General features: G+C 34.6%; 1 protein-coding gene across 1 annotated transcript; it reads left to right on the top strand.

Moving 5' to 3' along the window:
- The first annotated feature begins 8409 nt into the window (after positions 1-8409).
- On the top strand, positions 8410-15237 carry LOC149251337 (uncharacterized). Its single transcript, XM_089456518.1, has 3 exons — positions 8410-8584; positions 13028-13237; positions 14828-15237. The coding sequence occupies exons 1-3, from the start codon at positions 8456-8458 to the stop codon at positions 15023-15025; spliced, it is 537 nt and encodes a 178-aa protein (XP_089312644.1). The 5' UTR covers positions 8410-8455; the 3' UTR covers positions 15026-15237.
- Positions 15238-18295: the final 3058 nt, after the last annotated feature.

The raw sequence follows: 18295 nt of genomic DNA, 5'->3' as shown, positions 1-18295 counted from the left end.
AATTTTGGCAACTAATTTTGTTTGACATACTTTTGCATCCTCATTTGCATCCACTTTTTGCACCTACACTTGCATCAACTTTTGCATCGACTTTTGCATCCTTTTTGCATCCTTTTTTAAATCATTTTTTGCATCCATTTTTTCATCCATTTGTGCATCCCTTTTGCGCCAAGTTTTACATTGTGTTTTGTGTCTAGTTTTGCATAAAATTTTGCATCTACTTTTGTTGCATCCACTTTTCCCTCTTGTTTGGCATCCATATTTACATCCTCTTTTGCATCTATTATTGTACCCACTATTGCATCTAATATTTTTGTGCCACAATTAGCGCCTAGTTTGGCACCTCCTTTGGCACCCACTTTTGATTATAATTTTGCATCCACGTTTGCATCCTCATTTGCGTCTAGGTTTTCATCAACTACTACATCTATTTTTGCATCCCTTTTTGTATCCAATTTTGGACCGGGATTTGCATCGGGTTTTGTGTCTCGTTTTGCATCTACTTTTGCATCGACTTCTATTGCATCCAATTTTGCATCCACTATTGCACCCATTTTAAATTTCACTTTTTGCATCCCTTTTTACATCTTCATTTGCATTATACTTTGATTCTTTTTTTGCATCTATCATTACATCCAATTTTGTTATGCCACAATTTGCACCATGTTTTGCACTCACTGTTGTATCCACGTTTGCTTCCAATTTTGCATCCATGTTCACATCCTCTTTTGCATCAAATATTGCATCTATTTTTGCATCCACTTTTATGTCAGGTTTATGCATTGGGTTTTGCATCTCGTTTTGTATCTACTTTTGCATCTACTTACATTATATCCATTTTTTGCATCCAATTTTGTTTTGCCTGTTGCATCAATGTTTGCTTCCACTTTTACATCCATTTTTGCATCTTATTTTGCATATTTTTTGTCTATTGTTACATCCACTTTTGTTGCACCATATCTTGCGCCTACCATTGCAACCACATTTGCTTCCACATTTGCATCCCCTATTGCATCCACTTTTGTTTCATCCATTTTTGCATATACTTTTGTTTTCGTTGTTGCATCCACATTTGTTTCACCACAATTTGTGCCAAGTTTTACACCTACCATTGGACCCATGTTTTCTTCGACTTTTGCCTTCATGTTTGCATCCAAGTTTGCATTGACAACTGCATCTTCTTTTGTATCCACTTTTGTGTCAGGTTTTTCATGTTGTTGTGCATCTTCTTATGTTGTATCCACTTTTCATCCAATTTTACTTCTATTGTTGCCCCCATTTCTATGTTCGCTTTTGCATCCCTTTTCCAACACTCATCATATTTTCTGCATTGATGATATTCCTTATGGCATTGACAATTATGAATAATTGATGACAATGTCAATAATATTGATAATGATGAAAATGAAGATGATGGCGATGACATGAATTGTGATTATGATGATAAAGACGATAGTGGTTACAATGACAATGATGATGATGGCAATGATTATGATGATGACGATGCTAATGACGTTGGCGAATCTTCCCAATTTTAGATGTTGTCATTGTCATAATCATAAGCATTATCTTTGGTGTCATGATCATCATTTTCATCTAGGTCATCATCAAAAACAATAATGGCATGAATGATGATGATGCATGATTACAACAATGTCGATAGAAATTACATTAATGATGATGATGGGGATGATAAAAATGACAATGACGATGATAATGGTGGTGATGATGATCATCATCGATCATCTGTCAAAAATAGAGTTGATATTTCTCTTACGTATATCAATGTGTCCTAAACAACCCTTTTCTAGCACTGATCACATTTTTTGGGTTGATGATATTTCTTACAACATCTACAATTATGAACAATTTCAAACAATGTCCATAATGATGATGATGATGGCATGAATGGTGATTATGATGATAATGTAATGATGGCAATAACAATGACAAGGATGATGGTGATGATGATGACAATGATTATGATAATGAGAATGACCTTACAATCTTATGGATTCGTGAACAATTACTAGTTTCAATACCATCTTCTGGATACGTATTACTATCATACTTTTTAAATTTTCTGTCTCTCTTGAGGTATCTTACTATAATGGTGTTGTCAACACTAGAAAGATATCTTGTTGTAATGGTGGTTCTAATGTTAGCACTAGCAAATTTTAGTAGGGAGGATGCTACTACAAGAGGAATTCCTTCTAAATGACTATGGCATTCAAAATGAGGCTTTATGGGCTGCTTGTTAACACATGTTCTCATGCTCATATAAAATTAATGTGAAAATTTGCTTTAATTGGTTCCCATGCATAATTGATATTGATAATGGGGTGGTATAAAATTGTAATGGGCATATCCGTTAGTTAGTTATGATGGGTCAACAACATTGGAACCATCCAAGTGACATTTCACCTTGGAACAATCGTCGCTCGTGCGAAAACACGAAGTTTATGTAAATGAAAGTTGTGATTGTAGTGGAATTAAAACCATCGAGAAATATCAAAGAAGACGCTGCCTACCAATTTTGAAAGACAACCAAGGCATTGAACAACTATTTGCATTAGGATGTAGTGAGGGAATCAAAGGAAATTTGGCAGCCCTAAGCTGCCATTACTATTGCCAATCACACATTCAATAGTAACCATAAAAGGTAGCCACATATAAACAGAACCTCGAGGTGTTGACAGTCAGAATCTATTGTAATAGCTTTGACGTATATATAGTTTTGTGTTTAGATGAGAATGAAGTGGGCTTCATCCAGGGTTCGGCTCAATCCTCGTCCATTCCATGTAGTGGTGTTTAATTCGCCAAGCAAGAGAATATTACGTGAGTGTTCAGAGTTAAATCAACAGAAATCAAGGACGTGTGATTGTCAAATTATTGCTCCTCACTTATGATTGAGCGCTTGATCTGATCGTCATTATCCTTGGGTGATACTTTTATTCCCCATTTTCTATTGAAAAAGTAGCGTTTTTCTGTTCGATTATGATAGGATTGGATGAACGCCGGTTTGGGTGGATGTAGACCCATGTTTTTTGTGGTGATATTCAAATGTCTTGAGGATAAGAAAAAAATCCTTGACCAAGGTCCATGGTTTTGGGGATGAGTTGGTCTTCTAGTGAAGCCATGGTTTCCCAACTTCAATCCTCTCACTATGTTGCCGATGACTACTCTAGTATGTGTAAGATTCCCAGTTTTCCCATTCACTTTACCCATCTAGATCTCTTAGAAAAAGTGGGCAATTTTATTGGAAGATTCGTCAAAGTAGACAGGGAAATACTTTTGAAAGGCATTTTCACCTATGTTTGCATATGTGTTTAGGTAGATCGCAATGAAGTTTTGCGAGAGCTCAAGTGGATGGGAATTGTGTATTCCCAACCCCTGGACTATGAAAATACAACTTTTCGATATAGGAATTACCAACAAGATAGACACCTTCAAACTGTCTGTCCCTTTCCAATAGGGGCTTCCTCCTTACAGTCATCTAAGAACTCTAGCTGCAGTTGGAGGGATCTTAAGGAAAGAGAGGGATCCAAAATGTAACACCCCTCCCTTGTGTGTCAAACTTTGCAAACCTAAGCTGAGAAAATCTAGGTATGATGTGTAATATAAAAAGTAAATACATTATTAATAAATTAATCACTTGGAAAAGCAAGACACCAAGAGATGAGATTCTTGCCAAATCACATTGGTGAATGGGAAAGGATAATTCTTTCATGGTAAAGCTTCTCGATTTAATTCTAGATAAGTTGGATGGATTGGAGATAAATATCCATTGAGAAAAACATAAAAGTTGTGCGGGAGAGAAAGGAAATCTTCTATGAGGAAAATCCTCATGGGAGAGAAAGGTGAGCTTTTATGAGATAAGCCTACACAAATGGATAAAAAGATCCATAAAAGCGAGACACCGCTAATGGAAACCATATCATGAAAGAAGGTATTAAATACCCATTGCATAGATCAATTGGAGGCAGTTGATCCATGGCAAGAACCTCGACTCGGTGGTGAACTGAAGAGTCATTTCTAGGTTGGGTAGCGGTGCTCTGTTTTCCAAGTGTCGTTCTCTCTTTTGATCTAGTTTGACTCACTTGCGTGGATTGTTCTGTATGTTGGTTTCTTACCCTCTATGTTATAAATTCCTTAGCATATGAGAGAATTTGCTTGAGTTTTAAATGCACTGCATGTGGCGTTAATGAGATGATTTTATGGATGCACATAAATGAAATTCTAATTACAGTCACAGTAAGTGGATCTTATGTAGAATTGGTGTTAACCTGTCTTTTGTTAAGATAGTGAATAGTCGTGCTTGAGCCGCTATGCAAATTTGTTAACTGTGGTTAAGGCTCGACTGTATAAACTATGGTACAAGTTATTTGTGCTATGCATCCAATGCTGCGCTTCTGATTAATTGTGCATAATCCCTAAGATACACATGTTAACGTGTCATGCAACTGTGGTAGACGGATTATTGATTATGTATGATAAATGATTTTGTTTTGAAACGGTAGAACCTATGGTTCGGGTTATCTAATATATGCATTATGCATTATAGGATGAATTGCATCCATTGAGGCGTTCTAATTATTTATTCGTATTGCATAAGATATATGTCGGTGGTACTTTCGGCCATGACAATAGGAATATGAACATGCTATATGGAAAAGCTAGTTATTGTAAATGGATGACCTGATCTCCATAAATGTTGGATTGAATCCTCAAAGGAGGGATACTCGAATGCGGGATATTGAATAATATTGATTGATTCCTCCTCTGTGATGTGATGTAGGCATGGGTAGAAGTGCTTGTGTTAGCTTTGTTATGAGGTAGTTGTATATGAACGCGTGTGACAACCATTACATCTAAATTTATTACAAGCTAAAATTAGTAAAGGAAACCAATATGTTGCCTTTAATACTGTGGCTAGGAGGTGTCTACCGAAAGAGGACCCAAAGTTGATCATAATTCATGGAACAAGGTACCAATCAACCTTAAGCACAATGCAAGAATAGGATGAAAACCTTAAGCATGACCACCAACTCATCGAATGGCCTTGAGGCTGCAATATGCAAGAAGAGGATGAAAAACATTGACTTTGAAAGCTTTTACAACCAGAGAACCTTAAAACCCCAACTCCCTCCTTAGGACAAGTGTATTTGAGTTTACCAAGAGTTGGCTTCCAACACACCCAATGCTCAATGCCAAACATGACATGGTACACTAAAACACAAAGACCGTAAAACCTTTCAACATATCGACAAAGTACACATTCTTCCTTGAAATACACATTCTAAGGAAACCCACAAATGAATTCTCCTCATTTTGAGGATGGTACCTAAGTTAAATTGGATTGCATAGGGATTTCTTAACACAGGGTTCAAAATTATTACAACAATATACTCATTAATCACTAAATATGTCATTTGTAGGAATTGCAGTTAGGTGGGGAGGATAACACTCCTATCCATTTTTAAAGCTACACCCAATTAATAAGTTCTCCATGTGCCACAATAAATGCAATTTCTATGACTATAGTGACACATCCCTCGAGATTTCCTTCCACACCAACACTTTTATCCATGAACTAAAGAGTGACTATTTCATTATTATATTATACATACATGTTAATATAAGCATTAAAATTTGTATTCCTTTGTAAAAAATGCTAGTCCAAGAGATACATTTGATCACCTTGTCTTGTATCCAATATCCAATGTTGACCCCTATATCCTTAGATCTAGAGTGAAGGTTTCATTTCTAATGTTGTGTTTGAGCTTAAATTCTAATTAAATATTTGGGTTAGCCAAGGTCATTACTTAACTTAATGGCTTTGCAATATACAATGTATCATATTTTTTTTAAGTTCAATTGGTGAGATATGTCTGGGGGATTGAACTTTCGATCACTTGGATACACAAGGGCTTGCCAACATGCTTTTTTCCAATTGTGCTACTACCCTCAGAAAATATACAATGTATCATATTAACATCCACTTAAGCCAAATTGACTTTTGGGACACATGTCTCTTTGATGATGAAGGGAATCCAATTATGTGATGTCAAACACATTCCCTCACAAACACTCACAAAGACCCTACACTTTTTAGGGTTAGAACCTAGGTTGTCTGTTATGAAACCAACTCACAAAAAGATAGAAAATATAGATCAACAACTTAGAAATCAGCCTCTTCGAGGGGGCAACCTCCTTTACATTACACAAAAGAACAATTATTGGATGATACAAATGACAAAGCCTCATTTTTATATATAGGAGTCTAAGGGGCCACAATATAATCAAAGTCAACATAACAATAATAATATAAGGGCACAAAAATAACAATAGTGGGCTTCTATGGGGCACAATAATAACAATATGGGGACAATAAGGGCACAACAATAACAGTAAGGGCCACAATGACACTAGTAATGGGGGAATCACTAGTGTTATAGGGACCTAACATTGTTTATATGGAAACACTGTATAATTTTGAATTTATTTATTGTAGATTTGTACATAGATGGATATTCCTTTCTTTGCATTTATCTTTTAGACTTCTTGCTTTCACCAATTGATTTAGAGCTTATGGAGTCTCAAGTAGCACCAATCGCCTTGCTTCTATTGGATTGAATAACATGATTTCTCTTTTGAAATCCATAATATCTCATTCACATGCTTCCTATTTCTCCCATAAGACTTTAGCACAGACTCCATGATCATGTTTGTGTCCCTCTTAATAATGCACTCCTTGGAAGGGGCCATAAAATCTTTTATTAGTACTAAACTTGGATGTCTCTTCTTTCTTGCCCTTTGATTCTTCATTCAATCATACCACCCATCAACTTGTTATTTTTCCATTTTTATTATAATGACCTTTGTTGTTGGGAAGGTGCCTTTCAAGTATTTTTTCTTTGCATATACATACACATGAAGTATCATTATTTTAATCTAATGGACGTGGTTGTTAAAATCACCAATATTTAATTAAATATGCATTGTTATACCTTTGCTCAAGTCAACTTCAATTCAAATTCTAACACATGTGTGTATACCCTTCCTTGCTTAGTTTGTATATTGTTGTAAGTCCCCAATATATTTATGTTGGCTTTTGAAAGATCATCTCATCCCAAAATAAGTAGGGGGGACTCAATATTCAAATCCGGCAGAGTGGGGTTGAAGAAATGGATATTGAAGATGGATTCAATTATAGAAACTATCTTTTGAAAAAAGGTTAGTTTTGCCCCAAAAAGAAAGTCCCTCCTTTGAGACCTTGCCACAACTTCCATAGTTGTGAAATTTTACAATAATAGAACCTCTAGAGTAGAGGTTTACCATATACTTAGAACTTAGGTTGGAATTGATTTGATTCTTGAACTCTTTAGATGATGACTACAGATCATTAAATACATAGTTTGAAGCGTTTGCTTGTAGTTATTAATGAACTTGTTAACCATCCATAGATGAATACTTCCCTTGCACATGTGCTTGATTTTGTCAATAATGAAAGAATCCTACTATGTTTTTGGTATATTCGACAAGACTACATCTTTAAAATAAAGAAGATTCAATTCTTAATGCTTTGCAATCCTGTAAGAGGGAGGGACAATCGAAGTCACGCAGGAGGAGGTATTCCCTTTGTTTAGCGAAACTCTACAGAGATAAAGCACTAAATGCTAGATTAACCCCTTGTTTATGTGATAATTAGGGAATATATATCTATTCTCTCAAAGATTAGTCTTATATATTCAAAAAGAATTTCTCATTTATTCTAAATAACACTTAACACTGTTTATAGAATAATTTCTCACCATTACAATCACAATAATCATTTTTCAAGGCAAAAACTACATCAAAACTTTTTGAATATGCAAGTAGACAATCTCCACAAATGAAGATGAAAACATATTTTGAGCATGTTTAAAGTGGATTAAAATATAATAATAAAAGACACAACAAAAATCTTGATACAATAATAGCTCAAATAATTATCTTTAACAAAAATCTATTAAAAATTACTATAAAATTATAAAATGAAATTAACATTAATAAATAATCAATTAATTTTTATAAAATCCCAATTTAATAATGAATAATTACTTAATTCTTTAAGTTCCACTTCAAAGAAAGCATTGACACATCAGCTAGAGAAGGGTGCATTATTGTTTTGGAGTAAGAGAAGGGTGCATTATTGTTTCGGAGTTCTATGTCCGTCGCATCAATATTTTATTTGATGTGCCCAATTATTTTTCCAAAGTAAAACTATTATTCAGCTTAAATAATAGAATGTATAATATTTCAAATTCTTTGAAAATCCATTTGACTGAAACACAAATATATGGCCGATGACATGATCGGATGATAGATATTCTATCCCGCCTTTAAATTCAAATCCTCTTGGTAGTTTGGCGCCATTGCGCGTATCCCTCTCAACGAGCTCAGTAGCTCGCATATGAACAATCATGGTTTGCAATCGCATAAACATTGCCCCAGAATCGATCCACGAGCCACCAGATCTCTCTCTGCACGACTTCCAACTGTTCATCTGCGTTTCTTCGTGGTCAAAACGATTTCAGAAAAGGTATTTTTCTGCAAGAGAGTGCTAAAATTGCAAAGCGCCATTATTTTCTTGTCGCCGTCATGAATCCTCTACGCCTTGTCCTAATGAAATTATTTAGAGTTCTTGATTGGAAAATTTTTCCATATTTCAACTTTCTGGAAATATTTCATTAAATAAGCTATCGTATTATCTAAAATAAATCTGAAGAAAGAGGCCGTGCTCAAAACAATGTTTTAAGCAGCAAATTTCACAAGGGTTATTTCTGGTTCAGTTATTCTGAGCTTTCAATGGAAAATTTTGACTCTATTTTGGCTTACAGGCAAGATTTCATAAACTAACGCTCTCTATAAATGGAATAGACAAGGTTGTGCTCAAAATTTTGTTTAAAAAATGGCAGAGTTTGGGAAGAAGTTCTTTAAGTTAATGGATCAGCATTCAGATGCATTTCGAGTGGTTTGATTGAATGATTTCTGTCTCAGTTCCGCACATTTAAAAGTTTTGGAGAATGGGAATTGATAATTCTGGTATTTGATGGTGTTCTATTCAAATTACACAGAAGAAGATAGAAAGCTAGGGCTTTTAGAGGCTAAGCGTACACAATGGCACAATCTTTACAGGTTTTCGTGAGATTTTTAAGACAGGCAAATAGGATAGAAAATTAGGGATTTCACTAAGCCAAGAAAGCTAATGCTACATTCTTTACAAATTTACTTCAGAGTTTTGAGACTGAACATTTTTTATGCTTTTAGACCCACTGCTTTATGTAATTGGATTTATAAGATAATGGCTAAGGTTTTGTCTGTGAGATTAAAATCACTACTTTCTAACTTCATCTAACCAGAACAGTTTGTCAAATCTATGACACAATTGTTTCAGCACAAGAGGGCCTCTACACTATTCAAGTCAACAAAGTTCCAGCAATGGTGATCTGTCCAGAAAAGCACTTTTGAATGTGTTTGTCCACTTTCCATAAGTACAAGAGTCCCAATCCCTATGGGTGGACTGTGGAGTTCTACCTGGGATTTGTTGAAGTGTTGGGAGACAACTTACTTCAGGTAGTGGAAGAAATGAGAAGCTTTAGTAAGGCTCCCTGGCTCCTTCATCTGGACCTCTATTGCACTCATTCCAAAGGTGGATCAACCTGAGTCTTTTTATGCTTTTAGACCCACTTCTTTGTCTAATTGTATTTATAAGATAATGGCTAAGGTTTTGGCTGTCAGATTGAAAGCACTACTTTGTAAGTTCATATAACAGAACCGCTTGGTTCTCTAGAGGATCGTCAGATCCATGAAGCAATTGTTTCAGCACAAGAGGGCCTCCATATTATTCAAGTCAAAAATGTTACAATAATGGTGATCAAGTTTAACCTCTCCAAGGCTTATAAAGGGTGTCTTGGCTCTTTCTGATACTTCTTTTTATCCATATTAGTTTCAACTTACCACTGGTAAATTAGATTATGGGATGTGTAATTTAAGCTTCTTATGCATTTTTTATGAATGGTTCAGCCTCTAATTTCTTAAGACCCTCAAGAGGGTTAAAACTTAAAACAAGGTTGTACCTTGTTTCCTTATTTATTTCTTCTAGTTGTTGAAGGACTAAGTAGGTCCATCCTAGAAGCAAAAAAAAAAAAAAACAAGATACATTCAAGGGATTAGCAGCGACTCTTGTAAAGAAGATCATGGCATTGCATAGAGCCAATTATTCCCCTGTCCTTGCAACATATCCCTGTGGTTATCCTATTAAAAACCCAGGCCCTAGCAGCAGAAGAAGTGTGTGCCTCATTTAGGCCTTCCTCTCCCATTGGTCGCCCTAGATCCTCACCCCACTTGATTAGGACAAGCAATTCTTCCTCTTTAGATTTACTTTAGATAGAAAAGATACAGAGATAATACAAACAAGAATAGTATGATTAGTCTTCTTATTAGTTTAGTATCACTTGGAATAAAGAATAACTCCTTTGTTTATATTATCTAATTAGTAACTCGCAAAGGCATCAGAATAATAATTAGGAGTTATTGGTTTCTTTTTGTAGTATATGTGGTTGGAGTAATCTATTACAAGTAGGGAAATCTTGGACAAAGAAAGTATGTTTTGGATTACATACAGTTTAGTCTTGACTCCTGAAAAATGATAGCGGAATGTCTTTGTTAGTAGGCGATTAGGAACTAACAATACGACCAAGACTTAAATGCCTTTTACTGTTTTACTCTTGAGGGATTAAGCTCCTTAGACTTCATAGGCAACAAGAACTACAAATTACATACATCGGAATCATCATCCTTCTTTTTATTGTTGGTATTAATGGAATGCTTAAGACATGAGCTTTGAAAAGATGAACAATGCTTTATTTATATATGGGTCTTTGAGAAGAGGACGAGTTAATTTAAAAGGATATTGAAGTAAGTTGAAGAAACTCTTTAGAATACTTTATAGTAAAGATCCATTTATAGTTTATATAGATACAAGCAACTGGAAAACCACCTCACTATGACACCCTTCACCTTCGTTTTTAGAGGACTTTTATACCACTTTTTCTCACCCTGGAACCAGCAGCCCACAACAAAGAGGAGATATCAGATTCCAGATCCTTATAATATATATAGCATTGTCACATTCACCCCCAAGAAGCTACAAACAATAAAGTGAGAGTTATCTTTTAGTTTGTAGTATTATTAGCAGATCAAATCAGGTTGGTCACTACACTCCTCTCTTCTTGTTTCTCCTCCAGAGCCTTGGTTTATATTTGGGTCTTGTTGTGAGAAACGTATGAAGGTGGAAGTATGAAGATCCTTGGATATGCAGAAGTTGGATCTAGGATATGTTGGATTAGGATTTAGAAAGTAGATAGAGAATAGAATAAGAATTAAGATTGTATAAATTAACATATAGAAAGTCGTGTCCTTTGATAACAAGGAGAAGGAACAGAGTCGTGTCTTTTGATAGTGCATGGGTATTGATAAAATGTGATGGAATGCATTTTTGATGAGATGCTTGACCATAAGATACTCAGAACCTTATGACTATTTGGCTTGAACAAACGCTGGACTTGGAATTTGCTCAGAAATGAATTCACTGTATTATATATTTACACTTGTAGTTTTGTTGTAATAGCTACAGGCCTATGAGCTTAAACCCTGAACATACATATGCATTGATGTGTGTAATTAAGGTGAACAACCTGTATACCTTTCAATACCAGGGCAGTGAACATAGCCCAAAACTTGTAATGACAACCTTGCTGAATTAGTTACAGGAAAGGTATGTGTCCTTCCAACTATACCTAAACATATATATGTGGCATGGGAGTGATGGGATATTGTTCTTTGGCTGCCTTAGTTTCTGTATGTTAAGTGATCTGGACTCTGGAGTATTAAGACTCCTCCAATCATTATTTAAATCATGGAGGTGATGTCAAGTAGATCTGAGTGAGATTCTCTAAATTGGATCTGCTCATCTAGCTGACTGTTCTATTAATTATTCTTGAACACCTGAGGATGTGCATTCTAATTGATAGAAATAATACCTTGTCAATTTTGAAAGATAGTCTCCCAGCCAGGCCTGCTTCTACTTTGGTTTTGGTTGAGGATATAGGTAACCTACCGGTGCCAAGAGGGCTGAAATTAGGAAAAGTGACAATACATCTTACCTGGATTATCATATTGATATTTACTGTGACTAGATTGATTCATTATCCTTTTGGTTGTACTTACCCATGGGTTTTATTTTGCTCTTATTACATTCCTGAAAGATTTGCGGAAGATCTCAAAGCGCTCTTCTTTGTTTAATCCGTCTGTAATGATTGTTTTCCAAAATATGCTTGCAAAAATATGCTTGAGCTATTTTGACATATTTAATGTTAATTTTAAGATATAGGAATGGTATTGGGTTTTTCCCTCATGGTACAGAAATGGAAAGAAGATGAAGTGGACAACAATAATTAGAATTATTCTTAGAAATTAGTTAATGGTTGGTATTGAAATAAAAATATTTATTGTTTTAAAAAATGTGATTTTATAATAAATTAATAACAATGAAATAATAACTCTCTTGTTTATATTCAGCCTGTAGGCTATTCAATTCCATATCATTCCATTATTATTTACAACTCATTTAATTGTCAATCTCATGCTATGATATTGGCTTTATCCCCAATCCAACATGTACTACAGATTTACCTTGATCTTCACTTGTGTTATTGTATGTTTTTGCAATTTATTGGAAAGATTTAATGCATTTGGTCTTTTATCGACTCCTTTGTAATGGTGAGATTGTACTGTGTAATAACTGTTCTCCTGTAGCTTTCGTATTTTGGATATGGGGCATTATATCTCGAGAAACACAGATAGACTAACAGTCTCTTTATTTTCCTGTAAATAAAACAGAGAGTTACTTTTAAACGCATTTTATTTATATTGGATATATTTTTTAATTCCATTGATTTGTTTGTATCATCATTGGTTGAAGATCAACGAAAGTAATGTGGTGTCCGTGGCAGAAGATGAGCTAATGCGCATTCTCATATTGATGCGAAACTTTGTGCCTGGATATAAGCAAATTGTTGAGGGTGATTGGAAAGTGGCAGCAATTTCTTACAGGTCATATGATCTAGAAGGGAAAACTATTGGTTCTATTGGTGCAGGGCGTATTGGCAAAGAACTACTTAAGCGTTTGAAGGTATTCATTCTTAGGATCTAGTACTACTTCATGATGTTGCAAACTTCTTTTCAAAAATCAGTGCTCCATAATTCTTACGCATGCATGCTGTTTGTTTCAAAATTTCAATCTAATAATAATAAACATTACATGATGTTGAATTGAATTGTGTTCCTTTGTACAACCCTTCAATTGTAAGCTTCTTTACCACGACCGTCTTTCTATTGGACCCGAATTGGAAAAGGAAACTGGAGCAACATTGGAGACAAATCTTGACGAAATGCTACCTAAATGTGATGTACTTGTCATTAATATGCCTCTTTCTGACAAAACTAGGTGCGCCTTATCACAATTTCATAAATAATCTCTCCCATTATTCACTCAAACATCAATAGCACCTATATATTTTGTACAACTTGTGAACAAAAACCTAATTATTGTTTCTCTTGCCCTTTCCTTTTGGTTACAGTAGGGGAATGTTTAACAAGGAAGGTGTTCTCTACCAAGCCTAGCTTTTCTCTCAGAATCTTAACATCCCCTTTGCAAAGGGTTTCATTAGAATGACAACAACCCGCATTTAAAGCATTTCTCCACCCATCCTAATTAGAAATACAATTTTGGGTTCTCTACTAATTTTCTCCACACCCATTTAATCTAACAATGGACATAGAGCATGTATATTTATACTTGTGTGTTGGAAATACCATTTTATACTTTAATGTTTATTATTTTTGTTTTATTATTATTACTTGAATTTCTTCTTAACAAGTGGTTGTGTTTCTTTTGGTTTTAGTGAAAGTATGGGCTCCAATATTGGCTCTCTTATTATGGAGTATAATTCATCTTTGAGAATTTTTCAATTATTAAAGTAGGTTAGTCAATTGCTTAAAATATTAAATTTATTTCAAAAAGTTTTTGTTACTCTATAGGTTAGACACTGGCTTGAAATATTAAACTTATTTCAAAATGTTTTTGTTACTTTATATATAAGGCGTAGATTTCTTGGCTCTATGATGAAAATAATGAAGGGAAAATACATGTTAATATGTTACTTGTGCTCTTTGACTGAAAAATACACGGTGAGAGAAAAATGTATATTATGCTAATTGAGGAATGTTTTTCACTTGTCGAACTTATAGTATTGAATTTAACACACTAACACTTTACAACAATGAACTAACAATATTCATGATGAAAATAGCAATATGGAAGATTTATCTGCATAATGAAAAAGGCAATGTGGAAGATTCCGATCACGTTCCAAGGCATTTCTTAAAATGTGGATGTGACAAAAGGTTGTTGTGGAAGTTGTTGTTTGTATATGGAAAATTTCTTGATCATTGTGTATAATCCTAATGTTGATAGATATGTCTACTAAATGCTTCCAGTTAATGGGGCATTGATTTGAGCATTCAATATATTTTTATTCTTTATCAAAGTATTCTTTTGTTGTATTTGTATTTTTCAATTTATGCCTTACGACGTTTCCTTGCAACATCTGGTGCAAATGCTAGTATATCTTACCTCATTTTATGGTTAACATTGTATAACAAAAACATGCGTTGTGTTATGTAATTAATACTAACATGTAATATTGATTTTTTTTGTCAGAATGCTATAGGTAATGATTGCCAAGACGATGGTCCAAATTATGTTCAACATATATCAGGAGATGATGAGGATGAGGATGAGGATGATGGTGGTGAAGGAGGAGATGATGATGATAGTTGCGGTGTTGGTGATGATGTGGATCAGAGTAATGAGGATGGTCAAGATGATCATGAGGATGATCTTGGTGGTGGTAGCTAGGTATGCACATGCATTGTTTTTTATGAAGAAATTATTGTGTAGAATGACATTGTTATGTTTAGATGGGTGTTGTGAATTTACCCTATATCAATGAGACATTTTGATTTTGTAATCATACGATGAGTTTGATTTATGTATGTTGTTAATTTATCGTAGAATAACGATATTCATGAAATATTTTGATTTGTTAATCATATTTGAATTTTACTTGTTTTGATTAAAAATAATACTGATTTTATTAGTATTATGTTGCTATTTTATACATGTTTTGAAAATTGTTAATGACACATTGTTATTTTTTTGGATGGATGTTGTCAATTTCTCTTAAATTTCTTTACAAATGATTTTGAATTGTGATATCTGCTTTAATGATATTTAGAAACTATCATATATTTCACTATGAATCTATAAAGGGGGTCATATATGTAAAGAAAAATATACTCTATATAAGAAGTCAAATGCGGATGTAACCATGGATGCAAAATTGAAAGTAAAATTGGATGTTAAACTAGGAATTAATACAAAATGCAAACAATTGACATACAAAGTGTTTTCAATTAGAAGTGAAAAATTGTGCAATAGTTGACACAAAGAAGGGAACAAAACATGGCATACAAAAGGATATCAAATTGGGCAAAAACAAGGACACATAAATGGGCACCAAATTAGATGCAAAAAAGACAACAACTAGATGTAAAATAAGATGCAAAGTTGAGCGTTAAAAAGAAGCAAAAAACGTTACGAATTAATATGCCAAATGATGATGCAAATAATGGTGTAAATTTGGGATGCAAACTTGGGTGCAAAAAAGGAAAAAAAAAAGATGTAAGAAAAGACATAAAACAAGATGCAAAATGGGGCTGAAAAAAGGTGAAACCAAGGATGCCATATTGGATGTAAAAAATGATTCCTAATCACATGAAAATTTAGGCTCAAACTCAGACACAAAATTATATGCAAATGTGGACACAAAATGAGGCAAAAAAAGATGCAAATTTGGATGGTGAAAACGATGTAAAACTAGACACCAAAAAAATGCAAAATTGGATGAAAAAGTCGGTGTAAATAATGGTGCAACATTGGACACAAGTAGACACAAAAAAATGGTGCAAAAAGGGGCATAAAATAGCTTAAAATTGGATGCAAAACTTGGTGCAAAAACAAATACAGATGTAGACGTAAAAAATGGCTCTAAATTGAATGTACCATTAGACACAAAATAAGATGCAAAGGTGGACACAACACATGACTCAACATAAGATGCAAATATAAATGCAAATTTGGATGCTCAAAATGATGTAACATTAGATGCAAGAGATGGTGTTAAAAATGATGCAAAATTGGATGAAACAAATGACGCAAAATATGGTGCAAAATGAGATGGGAAAAATGGAGACAAATCAAACGTAAATGTGGATGTAAAAAATGGTCCAAAAAAAGATGCAAAAATGGGCACAAAAATGGATGCAAAATTTGGTGCTAAATCAAATTCAACACATGGTGCAAAGATAGGCACCAAAGCTGGTGCAAAAATAGAAGCAAAAACTAGTGTAAGACTAGATACAAAACCTGGCGTAAGACTAGATGCAAAAACTGACACAAAATGGATGCTTAAAAAGACGTTAAATTGGATTCAAAATACAGTGTAAACTTGATGCAAATGATGGTGCAAAAATGGAAGCAAAGAATGACACAAAATAGGAAGCAAAAGAGAATGAAAAATAGATGCAAAAAATGACACAAAACTAGAAGCAAAACCTGTCATAAAATAAGATGCAAATCTTGGTTCAAAATTTGACGCAAAAAATGATGCATAGTTTGGTGTAAAAAATGATGCAAAATCTAGCGTGAAAATGGATGCAAAATCAGGTGCAAAAAAGGACGCTTTAAAAATTGTACAATAGAGCCAGATTTAGCGCCAGGTTACTCATCACAATTACAAAAAAATGCACTAAAATCTGGCGCTAAATCTGGCGCAAATCGCTGGTTTTGTTGTAGTGCAAGTCAGTTTTCCATCTGGAGTAGGGTTAATCCATTCTTCTTCTTTTGTTATTATTTGATAATTTTTGTCAATGTCATCCATGATATACTCTTCTTTGACATGTTCAGTATACCTCACTCCCTCTGCTGGATCTAATGTAACAATACCTCTCATATTGTTGCTCTCAAATATCATTTGGCTTTTTGTTAAGTTAATTATAGTCATGTTAGAAAATTCCCAATCTAGTCCAAATAATGAGGGATATGGATTACTGTCATCCACAATCACTTCAAAGTCAGTGTTAGTGCACACTCCATCAATCACTACTGTGATACCTGACAATCTTCCTAGAGGAACAAACTTTTATTGATTCGCCATCTTTAGCTGGATATTTGACCATTGCAGCTTCAATTTACCCATCAATTCCCAAGTTTTCTTTGGCAAGACATTGGCATCAGATCCTAGATCCAAGATAACTTGATCCATGTCATATTCTCTAATCTACACTGTAAGCCTCATTTCCTTTCCAGTCCGCTTCTTGTGTCTATGTAGATTATTCACTATGCGCATCTCACTTTGCGATACCTCTTTAGAAGCACAAGAGTCTACCAATTCCTGCAATCCCTCTACAATCTTCTAATTTCTCAACAACTTCATGCAAGTTTGCAGAAAAGACTTGAAGATATCCATATTATATCTTGTGTCGCAACTAGTACTATCTCGCGGTTGTCCTTTTGAGTCGACTGCGCGGTAGAGGTCGAGGTCCCATCATCCATAAGACTTTGCCTCACCTCCATGAACACTTCTTTTTTTCTTCGGAATATCAAAGGTAGGAGCATTTTTCAGTGGTTTTTGTTATCACCTACAGTCGCAACTCCACTTCCCGTTACAATACTGATGTGCGGTTCACCCTCCCTCGGCTTAGCAATCATAATTTGAATATTTGTTGCAGGCTGTTGGTTCCTTTTCTCTTTCATCTTCGCAATAAGGACGAGGCATTCTTCTATCACATGATCAAAATACTTACAGTAGATGCATGTTGTCGTAGGGTTCTGACAGTCTCTTGTGAAGTGTCCTGCCTGCCCATAGTTATAACAGATAATTTGGCCACGTCCTCGACCAGTTCCTCCTCCTCCTCCTCCTCCTTGAAAGCCTCTATGACCAACATGTTGGATTGGATCTTCGTGTGTATGTCCTTCATCTTGCATTCTATAAGTATTAGTAGTGTGCTCCATCATCAAGTCATAACTTCGTCAATTTTTCTCATCATGGTCTACTGATCTACAAAT

This window comes from Pinus tabuliformis, chromosome 7 (assembly GCF_031772625.1).
Source record: "Pinus tabuliformis cultivar Carrire ecotype Pingquan chromosome 7, CPIR1, whole genome shotgun sequence".
NCBI classification, from domain to species: Eukaryota; Viridiplantae; Streptophyta; class Pinopsida; order Pinales; family Pinaceae; genus Pinus; species Pinus tabuliformis.
The sequence above is the reverse complement of the archived record's forward strand: the minus strand, read 5'-3'. Positions and strand labels throughout refer to the sequence as shown.

Bases quoted from the DNA above. Each gene is read 5' to 3' on its own strand.
- LOC149251337 (XM_089456518.1), top strand. From the start codon at position 8,456: ATGAACAATCATGGTTTGCAATCGCATAAACATTGCCCCAGAATCGAT. The intron at 8,585-13,027 runs GTATTTTTCTGC...CATTGGTTGAAG, and splicing joins TCAAAACGATTTCAGAAAAG to ATCAACGAAAGTAATGTGGT. The intron at 13,238-14,827 runs GTATTCATTCTT...TTTTTTTGTCAG, and splicing joins AACTACTTAAGCGTTTGAAG to AATGCTATAGGTAATGATTG.